The 18,534-nt window shown below is 36.5% G+C and overlaps 3 protein-coding genes and 1 pseudogene across 3 annotated transcripts in view; 1 reads left to right on the top strand and 3 right to left on the bottom strand.

Annotated features, from left to right (window-relative positions):
- The window catches only part of LOC142350936 (uncharacterized), a 129,172-nt gene extending 120,127 nt beyond the window's left edge, over positions 1 to 9,045 (top strand). The window contains exons 6-9 of the mRNA XM_075402962.1: positions 751 to 896; positions 2,488 to 2,599; positions 2,728 to 2,916; positions 8,574 to 9,045. Coding sequence (XP_075259077.1) covers positions 751 to 896; positions 2,488 to 2,599; positions 2,728 to 2,916; positions 8,574 to 8,806 — 680 coding nt within the window. The 3' untranslated portion in view covers positions 8,807 to 9,045. The remainder of the gene's footprint in view (positions 1 to 750; positions 897 to 2,487; positions 2,600 to 2,727; positions 2,917 to 8,573) is intronic.
- Positions 9,046 to 16,076: 7,031 nt separating this feature from the next.
- LOC142350911 (histone H2B 7) lies at positions 16,077 to 16,369 on the bottom strand. The gene has a single exon (XM_075402925.1). It carries the CDS (start codon positions 16,330 to 16,332, stop codon positions 16,129 to 16,131), a length of 204 nt encoding a protein of 67 aa, XP_075259040.1. The 5' UTR covers positions 16,333 to 16,369; the 3' UTR covers positions 16,077 to 16,128.
- Positions 16,370 to 16,608: 239 nt separating this feature from the next.
- LOC142351007 (histone H2A, embryonic-like) lies at positions 16,609 to 17,074 on the bottom strand. The gene has a single exon (XM_075403049.1). It carries the CDS (start codon positions 17,008 to 17,010, stop codon positions 16,609 to 16,611), a length of 402 nt encoding a protein of 133 aa, XP_075259164.1. The 5' UTR covers positions 17,011 to 17,074.
- Positions 17,075 to 17,397: 323 nt separating this feature from the next.
- Positions 17,398 to 17,716, bottom strand: LOC142350935 (histone H4-like; annotated as a pseudogene).
- Between the last annotated feature and the right edge of the window lie 818 nt (positions 17,717 to 18,534).

The following is an 18,534-nucleotide window of genomic DNA, read 5'->3' as shown; positions in this document are numbered from 1 at the left end:
AAAGGAATTCAGTTGCTAAATTCACAGTAGTTGAAAACTTTCAGCGCGATTGATGCCATTGATCATTTTTTTGTCAAATTTAACTTTTCTAAGCTTTTTCATGTAAAGACAATTTTAAGGGACACTTGAGTACTTCATAGCGTCAAAAGTGGATTTTGAAGTACTGCATTTAATCAATGTTTTCTTATTCTTCCTCGAAAGTGTTTTTTTTCTGTGTTAACATTCTGTGTTTTTTTTTAATTTTTAATGCTCACAAAGGAATTTTGAAGCAATTATTTTAGTCCTTTGGTCTTTCTTATCCCAATTCAAAGAAAACGAATTGTTTTGGGGCGCTGCTTTTTTAAACATTCTCTTTTGATCTTTGATCTTTCTAGAATCTGGTTACAAGTCTATGTTTCAAGTCATTTTTCCCAATCCATTCATGGTCCATTCTAGGTATAGTTTTTAGTCAACAATTGTAACTCAACTTTACTTTTCATCCTCAAAAACGGGAGAAACAGGTCAAGTGTACAATTGATCGACGACACTTCTGAAAAGACATCAAATGTGGTATGGACCCCTTCTCTATTATCCCTCTATCCGTCCGCACAATCCTCCCAACCCAACTCATTACGTGATCCCCCCCCTTCGTCCACCATTCACATTTTTCCACTACTAACCCGCTCGCTGGACCTCCTCCTCCCCCCTCAGCATTACGCTTCCTTTTGAGTGATTGGCAGCTTGAGAGATTTGTATATGTGTGTGTTATAGTATACGGAGGTGTGGTGGTGGCGTGGGTTGGCAGATTTGGGTTCACTCTCGCCAATCTGGAGAACAGAATGTTGAATGTAATGCAGAACAAGTACACTTCAGAGGCATCTCTCTCCTTTTACACTCTCTCCTGGAACCACCGACAGGTACACCCCCCTACCCCCCCCCCTCCCCTCCTACCTCCCCCCCCTCCCACCACCACTCTAACCCTAACCATTACAAGCCAGCGCCCCCACCATTTGATTCTCAATCATATTGTAATCATTTGTTGAATTTTGAGACAAAGGCGTTGTCAGGCATGAAATCAACTATAGTAGTGGAATAAAGATCCAAAAGAATCTCAACATCACATCAGTGAAACTTTTTTTGAAATTGTTGTATCTAAGCCCACAAATAAACTGCACAAAATCGTTTATTTTCAACCAAACTTGTTCTTACCAAAAAATTCCATATTTCCATTTATCTCAGGAACAAATTAAGTCGAGCATTATTTGTGTTTTACAATCTTCCTACCACTGGCAGTGTGGGATATCAAATTTGAATTTGAATTTGAATTTCTCCTGTTAATTTATAAAGCACGCAGAAGTTGTGGACACAGCAGAATCCACTATTAAAAATAAATAAATCCAAAGTTTCATCAGGAGTGGACGCTTGCAAATACTAACGTATCTTAATTAAGCGCCCTGATTTTATTTAATGACAAGTTTTTTTTAGCGTATCGTTCTGAATGACCAAGCTATTTTGGAGTGCATCGACTAGTTTTTTAACGTTTATGCAGGACATGATTTCTTGTTCAAGCTGAGGCAGTATTTTTTGTTTCAATAGAAAATTTATCAAATTTCTACCGCGACTACCCAGAGATGTCCGAGTGGAATTTCTTTTTGAGGTTTTTGTTTGTATAATGCGAGTGGTTTTCGAGCGAGTGTTGTAGGAAAAATTTTGATTTGCGGTCAAAATCTCATTCATCATTTTGTTTGAATGTAACCCAAAGTATGATTGAAGGCTGAATGAAAGCAGATGTTTTATGTATAGTTCAACAATTGTTAAAACTTTGAACTCGATTAAGGTTTCAAAGATGGAGTCACTTGGTTTCTTCCTAAAGACAATTCTGAAAATTTTCTTTTGTAACCGTTCAATTTTTTGAAGCGTGTTTAACGTAGTTCCACCATAAATAAGAAGGCCATACTCAAAAACTGGTACCACCGTAGTTTTGTAGAACATCAAAATGGTGTTCCGACTGCAAGTTTTCCTTAGCCTCGCAATTATTCAGATCCACTTCTTTAATTTTAAACAAATGGATTCCACATGTGCTTCGAAAGTTAAATTCGAGTCTAGAATTACTCCTAGATATTTGTAGGTACTGCACTTCTGAACTGCGCAATTTTGAATGTTTGTGTTTGCCTTAGTTTCAAAAAAACTCATCACAAAACTTTTTGACTCGTTTAATTCCAATTTATTTTGATGTAACCAATGTGAAACTGAATGATTTTCAGTATTTAATTCTTCAGAAGTTGGTCTTCCTTTGAAGAGGAGGCTGGTGTTGTCGGCAACAAAATACGGAGTGGATAATTTACAAGCGTCCACAAAGTCATTGAAATACAGTATAAAAAATACAGGACCCAGAAATTGGTTCACTTAAACCTGCTCCTTCGATCCGATCAAATTGTTCTTTTCATATAAAAGATATACGGGTTGATTATACTGTGGACATGTGTGTGTGTGCTGTATGTTGAGCAGGCAGCAATGTCGAAGTGTGGAGTGAGACAGGCGTGGGACTGGGAGAAGAGTGTGTGGATAGAGAGACAGATCTACAATGAGGAACACAACCCAGACTACTGGGATCACAAAGGTACATCCACTCTTCATCCACTCCTCATCGCCACAAGAAACATACCTAACATTTGACCAACATACCTAACAATAAGACACAATTAAGTGTTTCTGTGTATTAAGTGTTGTGTGAGTGAGTGTATTTAGCTGTGATTCGACCGTGGCCTCTCTACTGCTGCGATAGTGACCTCCGTTTCATCCAATCTCACCAATTACGTCACAAGTGGACCACTGCCCCCATCATGCAACTGATCAACACATGCTACAACTTCACAACCAGAACCCCACCCCACTCCACACCCAACAACACCCTGCACCACACCCACACAAATGCGGGTATTTACACACACAGCACAATCACACACACACACCCAAAAACATCCCGGTTCAAGTTTCTTTGCTTTCATTCAAGGACCATATATGATTTCATACTGTTCATACTTGATTTCTTAAAACGATCCTTGTATGAAGCCAAAGAAATCATAAATGATCCTAGTATGATTACTAAGAAATCATATATGATCCTAGTATGATTACCAAGAAATCATATTTGATCCTAGTTTGATTACCAAGAAATCATATTTGATGCTAGTATGATTACCAAGAAATCATATTTGATGCTAGTATGATTACCAAGAATTCATATTTGATGCTAGTTTGATTACCAAGAAATCATATTTGATGCTAGTATGATTACCAGGAAATCATATTTGATCCTAGTATGATTACCAAGAAATCATATTTGATCCTAGTTTGATTACCAAGAAATCATATTTGATGCTAGTATGATTACCAAGAAATCATATTTGATGCTAGTATGATTACCAAGAAATCATATTTGATGCTAGTATGATAACCAGGAAATCATATTTGATCCTAGTATGATTACAAAGAAATCATAAATGATCCTAGTATGATTACTAAGAAATCATATATGATCTTAGTATGATTACCAAGAAATCATATTTGATGCTAGTATGATTACTAAGAAATCATATTTTATCCTAGTATGATTACCAAGAAATCATATTTGATTCTAGTATGATTTCCATGAAATCATAAATGATCCTAGTATGGTTACCAAGAAATCATAAATGATCCTAGTATTATTACTAAGAAATCATATATGATCCTGGTATGATTACAAAGAAATCATATTTGATCCTAGTTTGAATACCAATAAATCATATTTGATGCTAGTATGATTACCAAGAAATCATATTTGATGCTAGTATGATTAACAAGAAATCATATTTGATCCTAGTATGATTACCAAGAAATCATATTTGATGCTAGTATGATTACCAAGAAATCATATTTGATGCTAGTATGATTACCAAGAAATCACAGATGCTAGTATGATTACCGAGAAATCATATTTGATCCTAGTTTGATTACCAAGAAATCATATTTGATGCTAGTATGATTACCAAGAAATCATATTTGATGCTAGTATGATTACAAAGAAATCAAAGTTGATGCTAATATGATTACCAGGAAATAAAATTTGATCCTAGTATGATTAGCAAGAACTCATAAATGATCCCAGTATGATTACCAAGAAATGATAAATGATCTTAGTATGAATGCTAGTATTTGATGCTAGTATGATTACCAGGAAATCATATTTGATCCTAGTATGATTACTTAAGAAATCATATATGATCTTAGTATGATTACCAAGAAATCATATTTGATGCTAGTATGATTATCAAGAAATCATATTTTATCCTAGTATGATTACCAAGAAATCATATTTGATTCTAGTATGATTTCCATGAAATCATAAATGATCCTAGTATGATTACCAAGAAATCATAAATGATCCTAGTATTATTACTAAGAAATCATGTATGATCCTGGTATGATTACAAAGAAATCATATTTGATCCTAGTTTGAATACCAAGAAATCATATTTGATGCTAGTATGATTACCAAGAAATCATATTTGATGCTAGTATGATTACCAAGAAATCATATTTGATCCTAGTATGATTACCAAGAAATCATATTTGATGCTAGTATGATTACCAAGAAATCATATTTAATGCTAGTATGATTACCAAGAAATCACATTTGATGCTAGTATGATTACCAGGAAATCATATTTGATCCTAGTATGATTACCAAGAAATCATATTTGATCCTAGTTTGATTACCAAGAAATCATATTTGATGCTAGTATGATTACCAAGAAATCATATTTGATGCTAGTATGATTACCAAGAAATCAAAGTTGATGCTAATATGATTACCAGGAAATAAAACTTGATCCTAGTATGATTAGCAAGAAATCATAAATGATCCTAGTATGATTACCAAGAAATGATAGATGATCTTAGTATGAATACTAGGAAACCATATATTATCTTAGTATGGTTACCAGGAAATCATATTTGATGCTAGTATGATTACCAAGAAATCATATTTGATCCTAGTATGATTACCAAGAAATCATATTTGATCCTAGTATGATCTCCAAGAAACTATAAATGATCCTAGTATGATTACCAAGAAATCATAAATGATCCTAGTATTATTAATAAGAAATCATATATGATCTTGGTATGATTACAAAGAAACCATATTTGATCCTAGTTTGATTACCTATAAATCATATTTGATGCTAGTATGATTACCAAGAAATCATAGTTGATGCTAGTATGGTTACCAAGAAATCATATATGATCCTAGTATGATTACCAAGAAATCAAATTTGATCCTAGTATGATTACTAGGAAATCATATATGATCCTTTTATGATTACTAAAAAATCATATATGATTCTAGTATGATTACTAAGAAATCATATATGATCCTAGTAAGATTACCAAGAAATCGTATTTGACCATAGTATGATTACCAAGAAATCATCTTTGATCCTAGTTTGATTACCATGAAATCATATTTGATGCTAGTGTGATTACCAAGAAATCATATTCGATCCTAGTATGATTACCAAGAACTCATATTTGGTCCTAGTATGATTACCAAGAAATCATAAATGATCCTAATATGATTACCAAGAAATCATAAATGATCCTAGTATGATTATTAGGAAATCATATATGATCCTAGTCTCATTACCAAGAAATCATATTTGATCCTAGCATGATTACCAAGAAATCATATTTGATCCTAGTTTGATTACCAAGAAATCATATTTGATGCTAGTGTGATTACCAAAAAATCATATTTGATACTCGTATGATCACCAAAAAATCAAATTTGATGCTAGTATGATTACCAGGAAATAATATTTGATCATAGTATGATTGCCAAGAAATCATAAATGATCCTATTATGATTACCAAGAAATCATAAATGATCTTAGTATGAATACTAAGAAACCATATATGATCTTAGTATGATTACCAGGAAATCATATTTGATGCTAGTATAATTACCAAGAAATCATATTTGATCCTAGTATGATTACCAAGAAATCATATTTGATCTTAGTATGATTTCCAAGAAATCATAAATGATCCTAGTATGATTTTCAAGAAATCATATTTGATCCTAGTATAATTACCATGAAATCATATATGATCCTAGTATGATTACAAAGAAATCATATATGATCCTAGTTTTTTTACCAAGAAATCATATTTTATCCTAGTATGATTACCAAGAAATCACATTTGATGCTAGTTTGATTACCAAGAAATCATATATGATCCTATTATGATTACCAAGAAATCATATTTGATCCTAGTATGATTACCAAGAAATCTTATATGATCCTAGTATGATTACAAAGAAATCATATATGATCCTAGTATGATTACCAAGAAATTATATTTGCTCCTAGTTTGAATACCAAGAAATCAAATTTGATGCTAGTATGATAACCAAGAAATCATACTTGATCCTATTATGATTACCAAGAAATCATATATAATCCTAGTATGATTACCAAGAAATTATATATGATCTTAGTATGATTACTAAGAAATCATATTTGATCCTAGTTTGATTACCAAGAAATCATATATGATCCTAGTATGAGTACCAAGAACTCATATTTGATCCTAGTTTGATTACCAAGAAATTATATATGATCCTAGTATGATTACCAAGAAAACATGTTTCATGCTATTATGATTACCAAGAAATCATATTCAATCCTAGTTTGATTACCAAGAAATCATATTTGATGCTAGTATGATTACCAAGAAATCATATTTGATCCTAGTATGATTACCAAGAAGTCATATATGATCCTAGTATGATTACTAAGAAATCATATATGATCGTAGTATGATTTCCAGGAAATCATATATGATCCTAGTATGATTACTAAGAAATCATATATGATCCTAGTATAATTATCAACAAATAATATTTGATCCTAGTTTGATTACCAAGAAATCATATTTGATGCGAGTATGATTACCAAGAAATCATATTTGATCCTAGTATGATTACCAAGAAATCATATATGATCCTAGTATGATTACTAAGATATCATATATGATCCTAGTATGATTACTAAGAAATCATATTTGATCCTAGTTTGATTACCAAGAAATCATATTTGATGCTCGTATGATTACAAAGAAATCATTTTTGATGATAGTATGATTACCAAGAAATCATATTTGATCCTAGTTTGATTACCAAGAAATCATATATGATCCTAGTATGATTACCAAGAAATCATATTTAATGCTAGTACGATTACCAAGAAATGATATTTGATCCTATTTTGATAACCAAGAAATCATATTTGATGCTAGTATGAATACCAAGAAATCATGTTTGATGCTAGTATGATTACCAAGAATTCATATTTGATGCTAGTATGATTACCGGGAAATCATATTTGATCCTAGATTGATTACCAAGAAATCATATTTGATGCTCGTATGATTACCAAGAAATCATTTTTGATGATAGTATGATTACCAAGAAATCATATTTGATCCTAGTTTGATTACCAAGAAATCATATATGATCCTAGTATGATTACCAAGAAATCATATTTAATGCTAGTACGATTACCAAGAAATGATATTTGATCCTAGTTTGATTACCAAGAAATCATATTTGATGCTAGTATGAATACCAAGAAATCATGTTTGATGCTAGTATGATTACCAAGAAATCATGTTTGATGCTAGTATGATTACCAGGAAATCATATTTGATGCTAGTATGATTACCAAGAAATCAAAGTTGATGCTAATATGATTACCAGGAAAAAAAATTTGATCCTAGTATGATTTCCAAGAAACCATATTTGATGCTAGTATGAATACCAAGAAATCATGTTTGATGCTAGTATGATTACCAAGAAATCATATTTGATGCTAGTATGATTACCAAGAAACCATATTTGATGCTAGTATGAATACCAAGAAATCATGTTTGATGCTAGTATGATTACCAAGAATTCATATATGATCGTAGTATGATTAACAAGAACCATACATCTTTTTTTTTCGGAAATGGTTTATAATTTATGTTTAATAGTCACAGCGATAGCTGGGGCTGTTATTGGTCTTCTCTTGTTTTTTTTTACAATTCAAAGAATTTGAATTGTATTGAGGCGCTGTCTTTTAAAATTTGCTCACACATTTTTTTATCCTTGAAGTCAAATTGGAATAGTGATTTTGGAAATGAATAGCAGGCATAGAAGAGACTCAAAACACAAGACAGTGCCTAGAACGTATTTGAAAAGTGAAAAGATACTTTATTTTCTGGTTAATCCTTTTGATCTCAGTAGTGTTGATGAAAAATTGTTTTGTAACTAAAGACGCCAATTTAATTCTCCCCCTTTCCTATCATCAATATAGTCACTTTTTCCCTCAGTTCCAAACACAAAAATGAGCAGAACATGGTTATGATCCAAAATCAAAGAGATTCTCGAAAGTCGAATATTTGCACATATTTGCGTGTATGCTGAAAATGGAGGATGAAAGATGTGTTTGTTTGTTTTTTTTTCGTATGTAAAGGAAGTATGGACATGCATCTATTTGTATGTGTAGATGGAAAAGATGATGATGATGAGAGGAAGTGGGGGGATGAGAGTAGTGGGAGTGTGAATGAGGAGGGACTCCATCCACAAACACATTCCCTCATCAATTCACTCTTCATATCCACAACTATCCTTCTCTCTCTCTCCACAACCCTGACAGCCATCGCTGCTCTCTTTTCATTCTCAAACTTATTCCAACAACAACAACCACCACCACAACACACAACAGCCACACTGGACTAAAGCCAACAGCACAATACAACAACAACAACAACAGCAACAACTCAATAACAATAACAAAAAATGATCAACTGCTATCACTCCTAATATCCTATGTTATCCTTGTGTATTTCTACAAAAGAACCGCTTTAATAATATACCATATTGTGACCAGAAGTTTGTTTCTTCCTATCCTTTTATCCTGTGTGTAAAATCTAAATAATATGCACGGCACATACGCAAAATACGCAAATGGGAGCTCTATCGCCAGCTATAGCAAATTCGATTAATTAAAATTGAACCCTGAGTCCCTATCTCTTCTACTCAACAGTTTGTACGATTGCATTTGCCCCATTCCGAAAATTAGTGGGAACCTGTGAGAGAATTGGATTGTAATAATTTTTATACAGCTTTCGCTGTAAAATATTTCTCCTCTAGAACGTTTTCTAACATAAGCGTTAGGATAAGAGTGAGCCTCGTTTTTTTCACAAGAGAAAGCAGATGTACTGAAATGAATGTTTGTCTTTATAGCAAAAACTATTGTTACTATGATGATAAATTGGACAAGTTTAAATTCAGTGACAGTGGATTGAATAATTGAACCTTGTAAAACACTGGGATGGACCAAGGAAAAATTTTGCCAAGTGATGGAGAAAATTATCAATTGATGGCCAATAATTGTATAGGCTTTTTACAATTGTTCATTGCATGACTAAATTGAATCAAACAAAGAAAAAAAGTTCATGTGTTTGACAACAAATGTGATATGATATAATGCATAACCACTGAACTTGTATATCACTTAAGCTGCTTTTAATTTTATGCGCAGTAGTAAGATAAAAGGTTACTAAGACAGGGGTGTATCCTTCAAATTAATACGTGGGATAATAGGTGTTCATCTTTGTTTGTGATACATGTGAAATATTTGACTAGCTTTCTTCCGCTCTAATCCTTTGCTTTCCGTTTGAGCCTTTCATTTCTCCAGTTTGCTAGATTTGGAAGGAAAGATTCAATTGAAACCGAGCTAAACAGTCAAAACAAAATTAGGTTTAATGTTTACATTTTGTATTACTACACGAATTTCACCAAAATTGCGGGCATTTAAAGTGGTTGTTTAATTGGTGGCGTTTCACTTTGCGTGTTTGTTCTTCTTCTTCTTTGCTGCTGCTTGCTTCTTCAGCTTCAAAGTTTATGGAGGGCTTGTCAGGAGAGGAGCTTTCAGTGAACGTGGCGTCAATATCTGTAATATCGTCAGTGTCAATATCAGAGTCAGTTATCTGCTCAGTTTCTTCTTAACCCGGGTCGGAATTTTCTCAAGACCTGGTGGTGGTGTCTGGTACCGAAAGAGCTGCTGTTGAGGAATATTCGGTCACTATAAATTCCTTATCCCATTCTGGACCAGACGTGAGAAATAAGTTAGATTAACTGTCTTTCTCCCAATGAATATTGTCACTAACCCCACCAAATTTATCAACACCATAATCAACGCGGTCTCATAATGTCCGAGGGGTAGAGTTTTTGTTCCACAGGGCAGAATCTACCGTTTTTTTATCGAAAACTGAAGGGAATGTTGTTTGTAGTAACAGTTTCCAATAAGTGATGATCGGACATTATTTGTTTATTTTTATTACGAAACATGTTTCCTTTCGTTAGTGTGCTCAAAAAATCATCATGCTGGAGACGTTGTTTAGCGGCCTTTGTTACTCTTTCAGCCGAAAGTTTTCGACAAAGAGAAAGAAAAGCCTGTTAACAAGTCTTCGCAAGTTTACTAATCAACTATGTATATAGTAATAAAACCAATACCCTTTAGAAACTTTTTAACGACCTTTGTAGTTTGAAAGAAATATTTAACATGCTTTAAATTAAACAAAGATTATTTGCTTTTTGAGAGTTTTGAGTAAAGTTTTGGCTTAAAAAATATGAACTCCACAATAAAATCTCCCATAAATTTGTCTTTAAACTTGAGGACTACCCGTTTATTTTTCTGTGCTGTTTAAATAGTGATCATTCGATATTTGGAGAAGCCTAATTCGCTAGCTACTGAAACTGACTTTTTTGCTAATTCTTCAGAAAATTCTCTATTACGGATTTTATATAGTAAACTATCCGTGTCACTATATAACAGACGACAATCGAAAAAAGCTCGCATTGTGTTGTCGAAAAAAGCAATCGAAAAAAACTCGCAAACTGTACATTTGATACTTGGCCAGATCATGTATAGTAAGATTCGCAGTTCTTACGACGTACTGCGTTGTTCATGAGTTTATAAAGGATCTTTTTCAATTTATTGCAAGCGGCCTGACGTTTATTACTCTTTAGTGTAGTATAGGGTGCTAAACGAATTGATTGTTTGAGCTGTAGGACACTGTGTACTTTAGCAACAATAAGCCCTAGATTAAAATTTTCATGAGAAGTTTGTAATGCAACGCACAGTTTTTTTGTCGAAAAGTGTTTAAAGCAACTTTTTAACAGTCAAGCTTGGTAATTTGCGTTGTTCTTTAGCTCAAATTGATGATCGTCCGGCTAATCATCTAGGACAATTTTTTCAATAGGGGCAAAGGGAAAGACTCGGTGGTCATCATGTAAGTGAACAGGGTAGTTTAAGTCAACTTCGACAAAATAGCCAACCGAAGAGTCATTAAGAATTTTGAGGATTTCGTTGAGTCTAATTTCCATATTGAAGGCGATGTCCCCCACTGGTACCTGGTCCATTTGCATGACACCTTCATAAAGATTTTTGGCGTTTACACAGAGCGCAGATGTTGAATGCTCGGAGGGACGATATTCTGATAACTAATTGTTGTTGGGACGAAAAGGCCGCTCTTCGTAAACAGATGTTACTCCTTGCTCGCATTGCTGGTTACTACTCCTCTCAATCATGTCCAAATGTTCTCGCTCTGTCATCAACTCAATGTTTGCCTCGCATATCTTTAGTGCCGCTTCTCTTGCCATTTTGGGTAGAGTATAAAAAATCAAGCAGTCGAGGTTTTAATTTCGAAAGCCATGTTCATACTGAAACAGGCTAATGATGCACAGTCCCGTTTAAAGCATGTGTCATGATAGTCTTGTAAAGTTTGATTTCTAATGATTTCAGCATCTGGTTAGTATGACTAATTTTTTTCTGCTCTCTAATGTTTTCCGCCATACTGAGAAAGGTAGTAGAGATTCATCAGAAGATTTTGTCCAGTCACAATCATAAAAATCAGGATAATATCATTTTTCTTTGAGTAAATGTAGTTGTGAATCGGAAACAGATTGGAATGTTGCTTTCATGATATCGAAGAGTGCAACTGGCCAAACGTTCATAAGTTTTTCGAGCGAACTCTTCATCTCTTTTACGAATCGATGAACCTTAAATACTCGTAAAATCTTTTTGTGTTCTTCTTTCCTGTATTGTAATGGTATCAATGAGAACTTTGATTGCCACTGATATGTGTTTTTCATCCCTTGATAGAGTGACTTTGATTGTTGTGGTAGTTCTACACTCGTTCAAAGCCAGACAAATTAGGTGTAGGTTATAGTTGTGTACATTATGACAGATCATAGGCGTAAAATCGAAAAATTGTCTCGCTCGATTACAGTCTTCGTGTGCCAATCCCATGAAATGCCAACTAAAATGACAATGGTAACGAACGCAGCATTCTAAAGAGTTACCCAAAAATCGTCTCAGCTGTCTACTTGATTAAAATAGGATAAATTTGAATGATGATAAACATTTGCAAAAACGGATCCCATGGCTCATGCTTTTCAATCACGCGAGTTGATGATTGGTCAATTGCCTCATCACATCCAGCAACGGCTCGCAAAGATTATTCAAAATCGAAATACAAGACGTGGCAACAAAATTTGAAAACTTGTATTTAGTTTTGTTTGGCGATGGCATTTGAATAACTGCTAGGGCATTTAGATAGCAATATTCAGTATGAAATTTTTAGCTTTCCAGTCCATCAAGACACAGCCAGAAAAAAATACGCAAACACGATAACCAAATCTAAATTTCAGGAATCTGATTTAAAAAAGGAGACCCGTAGAAGGTAAAGCTGTCTTTTTTCGTAAATAAAGACGTTAATTGGCAAATCATTGAGGGTTTCAAAGGCCTTTGGTTGCTCAAGTCCCATTGGCAGTTCAAAATCGCCAACATGTTGGTGAGTGTTCACTTGTTGGTATGTTGCTGGGGATGTTTTGTCAATATGATAGCTCCTGCTATCTCTATCAAGACTGACTCAATGATGCTCATGATACGCTGCCATGCATTAATAACGGAGTCAACTGGCATTGTCGGGATTTAAAATACTGAGTAATCCGCGAGTTTGCGGGCTCAGGGGTAATGAAAGATAGGATGAGCCACGAATTGGTCGGTAGCGTGCAAATTTGATGTCCAGTTTGATTTTTTTTCACCAACCCAACCACTTCCAGTTGAAGCAAACGTAGACAAAACAGCATCATTTCTTCCACCATGTTCTAGCACAACTCGTCATTGAGACCGTCTGTCAACATAAATGGGCGTCATTGGAGATCTTGCATAGATTTCAACGCGCCCCTCCGTTTCGGTTGAGTTTTCATCTTCATGCAACTTCAATAACTGCACAGCCGTTGGTCAATTAAACTTGCAATTGCAAATCTTTGATTGAGCATGAAGCTCTCATGATCTCTGCAGGCTGCATTCTTGATAATTTTATAAGATTGTAACACTCGTTGAAGGCTGTCTCTACTGTAGCTTTTTTGTTTGGCATTCAACTCCAAGTACAGGAAGAGAGTGAAGTTCGCTCAAATGCTGCGCAAACAGGTGCTAACATTGAATCTCACGAAGCAAGATTGGCAACAGTTTTTAAACTTAGAGTGGTAAATTCGCATATACTGTTGCAGTCCAGAGTGTTTTTGTAAATTAAACACATAGAGGCAACTGTACACAGGAAGGTCACCTTCGTCTGGATGAGATTGTTTTTGATGTCGTGAACAATTCCCACGGGTGCTAAAGGTAGCAGAACAAAACTTGCGTAAATGGATCATTTCTAATAGTTTTGATGAATTTCGGTTTCTAACAGAACTGTGATAACAAGTGAATAACTCGGAAATGACTAAGGTTACCAAAACTGAAGCATAAATGTAATTTCTGAGCGCGCATTTCAAAACTTTAATGTTCTACAATTGCATTGGTTGGTTTTGGCGGAAAATGTTTTTTCAAAACTCTGTGGTTTCAAAATTCAAAACTTCTTTTCGTTGCTTATTTTAGATTATTTCTTCAATTTTAATCGATTTTGGAATTTATTTCATGCTACAGCTGTAGCATGTCATTGGCTCCAATACAACGTGCGTTTACGTTCTAAAAAATTGCTTTATTTTTTATAATTTTGTGTTTAGGAAATAATGATAACGAAGAATTTGTAGATTCAGAAGAATATTTATTAAACACATCAACTGCGTTATAGTAATTGCGGTACTTGATTGTTTGTTGGGGGAAAAATTTGTGTATTTAGGTCAAAAGGGACAGAGAAAATTTTTACCAAACATGTTTGATCTTGATCAGTAGTGAAAAGAAAGAGGCATCAAAAAGATATATTGAGCATTCCGAAGGTTAAAATCATAATATGTTAAAACTAACAACCAAATTAACATCTTACAACATGTATCTAAAAGTTTTGCGGTGATTGATCAATTTCTATTTTTAAATTTATGAAATAAATCCATAAAGGAAATTCTCAGGTAGCCGTTTATTTAGTGCATTGGATTTTTTTGGCGTGTTTGAGATACTGAATACAAGTCACCGTGCTGGTTCTGGTGTTTTAAATTGTGTTGCTAAAAGTTTTGCTGTATCGAACTGACTGTCATTTAACAGGGCCGTAAAACTATCCCTAGTAATTCCCGCAAAGAGATAGATTAGATTTCTGTGTCAAACTGGGACTCGGATCAACTGCTGGCCTTATCGGTAAGCTGGGAATTCATTTGCGATTGATTGTCAGCTAATTTTGTCAGCTAATTTTACGTCAGCTTGATAAGACCCGAGCTGATTAGTTTGAATCGAAAAAAGTTTGAATCGTAACGAAAAAAATTAGTTTGAAGTCGTCATGTAATAACATGTAATAACTCCATGTCAAGATGTTGAAGGGTTGGCAAAGTTTTTGGAGGTAAGTGTCCTAGTGATGTAAAAAGACTGCATTCTGTCGGTTCTGTCTTCTCTGGTAAAAGCAAAAGCGTTATTGTAAGCTTGCCAAATATCACCTTGTCTCTTCTGTTGAATCAGAACAACAAAGTTTTCGAACACTGTTTGATAAGCCGACGTTTGCTCCAAAGAAAGTACAGATTTAGCAGATATTTAAAGGGACATAATTTTTTATATAAATTATTTTGAAACGAAAACCAATTTTATAGAAAACCGAAAAGCGCGGTTGGTAGGCTTTGTCCTTGCCATCTCTCTTCGTCTGTTGTAGTGATAGTTGTAGTTGTAGTTGGGTTGATATTTTTGCTCAAAATCGCTGCCTAACTACCCCGAACTAATGATCTCTCATTAGCTTAGAGCTTGAAACAACTGTTAGGCTATTTGGGAGCGCTTCTCTCGCACTCTGATTGGCTGCCACTGTTAGGCTATTTGGGAGCGCTTTTTTCGCACTCTGATTGGCTGCCACTGTTAGGCTATTTGGGAGCGCTTTTCTCGCACTCTGATTGGCTGAGAGCTTTTGAGGAGTTATATAGAATAAGGGTTTTGGCAATTTTGGAGCTTAGAGGTAGTTTGCTCGGACCTTCGCCTATGCCCGAGCAAGCTTGCTCGGACCTTCGCCTATGCCCGAGCAAGCTTGCTCGGACCTTCGCCTATGCCCGAGCAAGCTTGCTCGGACCTTCGCCTATGCCCGAGCAAGCCTGCTCGGACCTTCGCCTATGCCCGAGCAAGCCTGCTCGGACCTTCACCTCCGCTCAGAGCTGCAGGTACTTATATTCTATGCAGTTTTGATTTTCTAGCTCTCTGATTGGCTGCCACTGTTAGGCTATTTGGGAGCGCTTTTCTCGCACTCTGATTGGCAGAGAGCTCAAGTTAGCTCTAACTGCAGCTAGCAAGCTCAAGCTCAAGCCAGCAAGCTCAAGCTCAAGCTGGCAAGCTCAAACTAGCAAGCTCAAGCTCAAGCTCAAGATAGCAAGCTCAAGCCAGCTAGCTCAAGCTCAAGCTATCAAGCTCGAGCTAGCTAGCTCAAGCTCACACTAGCTATCTGAAGCTCACACTAGCTAGCTCAAGCTCAAACTAGCTAGCTTCAAGTTAGCTTGTTTTGAGCTTCATTGCAGCTATTAAGTTAACTTCAAAAGGTTTGGTGGCCTTTAAAAAGGCCTGTGTGTTGTTGCTTAAGTAGCAACGGACTTTACTTGGAGCTGGTGTATTTGGTCACAGCTTTGGTTCCCTCGCTCACAGCATGCTTGGCCAACTCTCCTGGTAGCAAGAGCCTCACTGCAGTCTGGATCTCCCGGCTTGAGATGGTTGATCGCTTGTTGTAGTGGGCCAGTCTCGAAGCTTCTCCAGCTATCCTCTCAAAGATATCGTTCACGAACGAGTTCATGATCGACATAGCTTTGGAGGAGATGCCAGTGTCGGGGTGGACCTGCTTCAGCCAATCAGAGTGCGAGAAAAGAGCTCCCAAATAGCCTAACACTTTCTCGCAATCTGATTGGCTGAACCAAATAAGGGTTTATGAATGAAGTTCAAATACCTCAATTCGAGCTTAAAATAAGACATTTAGCTTAATTTGAGCTTGCTAGGTAGTAAGCTGAAGCCAGTAAGGTATTTTCGAAGGTTTGGTGGCCTTTAAAAAGGCCGGTGTTGAAGTAGCAAGCTAGAAGCTTCTTTACTTCTTGTCAGAATTGGGCTGAGAGGAAGACTGCTTCTTGGGCAAGAGCACTGCTTGGATGTTGGGTAGCACACCAACTTGAGCAATGGTCACTCCTTGCAGCAGCTTGTTCAGCTCCTCGTCGTTTCTGCTAGCAAGCTGCAAGTGTCGGGGGATGATTCTCGACTTCTTTTTGTCCTTAGCAGCGTTGCCAGCAAGCGCCAAGATCTCAGCAGTCAAGTACTCAAGCACAGCAGCAAGGTACACTGGGGCTCCAGCTCCCACCCTCTCAGCGTAGTTGCCCTTGCGGATGAATTGGTAGATTCGGCCCACGGGGAACTGCAGTCCAGCTCGGCTTGATCGGGCCTTGGCCTTAGCTCCCACCTTGCCGCTCTTCGATTTGCCTCCTTTGCCTGACATCTCTCTTCGTCTTGTTTCTTCGTCTGTTGTAAATGGTTGTTACCCAGACTCACATATGGCTACCTAAGTTAAAAATGCGCTCCAAAAACCCTTATGTTGCTAAGCCAATCAGAGTGCGAGAAAAGCGCTCCCAAATAGCCTACCAGTGCAGCCAATCAGAGTGCGAGAAAAGAGCTCCCAAATAGCCTAACAGTTTCTCGAACTCTGATTAGCTGAAGAAATAAGAGTTTTTGAACAAAGTTCAGATACCTCAACTCAAGCTTAAATTAAGACAATTAGCTTGTTTTGAGCTTGCTAGCTACATAGCTTGAGATTACTAGCTAGTAAGGTAAATTTAGAAGGTTTGGTGGCCTTTAAAAAGGCCTGTTTGTGTTGAGGTAGAGCTGCTCAGAGCTTAACCTCGAAGCCGTAGAGGGTCTTGCCTTGCCTCTTGAGAGCATAGACGATGTCCATTGCAACAACAGTCTTCCTCTTGGCATGCTCGGTGTAGGTGACCGCATCTCTGATCACAATCTCCAAGTAGTTCTTGAGCACACCTCGGGTCTCCTCATATATGAGTCCACTGATGCGCCTCCACTCCACCTCGTCGAGCCAATCGTCTGATTGCTGGCTTGGTGATGCCTTGGATGTTATCCCTCAGGATCTTCTGTGCCTCTTTGCTCCACCCTTGCCAAGTCCCTTGCCTCCTTTTCCCTCGTCCTGACATCTCTTGTAGTTGTTGCTGTTGGGTTGTAGAAAGTCGATTTCGACACCCAAATCGCCAGCTAACTAAGGCGGCTCACTGTATTTTCTCGCAATGTGATTGGTCGAGAGCTGACACCTTCAAAAACCCCTAATTCAACTTAAAACGAGCCATAGAGATACCTTTCAAGAACCCATATTTGGCTCAGCCAATCAGAGAGCGAGAAAATCAAGAATGCATAGAATAAGTGTTTCTGCAGCTAGGCAGCTTCCGAAGGCCGAGGTAACTTACTCGTACATTACTCAGGCTCCGAGGTAGCTTGCTCGTACCTTACAGCTGCTAGAAGCTGCATAAACACTTATTCTATTCACTTTTGATTTTCTCGCTTTCTGATTGGCTGAATTAAATATGGGTTTTAGAAAATGTTGGTATACCTCAACTCAAGCTCAAAATAAGAGCTATAAGCTGTTTTGAGCTTATTATAAGCTAGCTTGAAGATAGTTAGTTAACTTGCAAGGTTTGGTGGCCTTTAAAAAGGCCGTTTTGGGTTGGAGAGTTGATAGATTTTAAGCTCGCTCTCCTCTGATTCGCCTGGCGAGCTGTATGTCCTTGGGCATGATCGTAACTCGCTTGGCGTGGATGGCGCACAAGTTGGTGTCCTCGAACAGGCTGACCAAGTAGCTGTCACTTGCTTCCTGGAGGGCCATGATAGCAGTGCTCTGGAACCTCAGGTCAGTTTTGAAGTCCTGGGCAATCTCTCTCACAAGCCTCTGGAAGGGCAGCTTTCTGATCAACAGCTCAGTTGACTTCTGGTAGCGTCTGATCTCCCTCAGTGCAACAGT

This window comes from Convolutriloba macropyga, chromosome 12 (assembly GCF_964194025.1).
Source record: "Convolutriloba macropyga chromosome 12, txConMacr16.3, whole genome shotgun sequence".
Classification (NCBI taxonomy): domain Eukaryota; kingdom Metazoa; phylum Xenacoelomorpha; order Acoela; family Convolutidae; genus Convolutriloba; species Convolutriloba macropyga.
This window is presented reverse-complemented; position numbering and strand designations above follow the sequence as displayed.

What these genes read in the sequence shown, in the direction of transcription:
- LOC142351007 (XM_075403049.1), bottom strand. Translation starts at nt 17,010, where the DNA reads ATGTCAGGCAAAGGAGGCAAATCGAAGAGCGGCAAGGTGGGAGCTAAG.
- LOC142350911 (XM_075402925.1), bottom strand. Translation starts at nt 16,332, where the DNA reads ATGTCGATCATGAACTCGTTCGTGAACGATATCTTTGAGAGGATAGCT.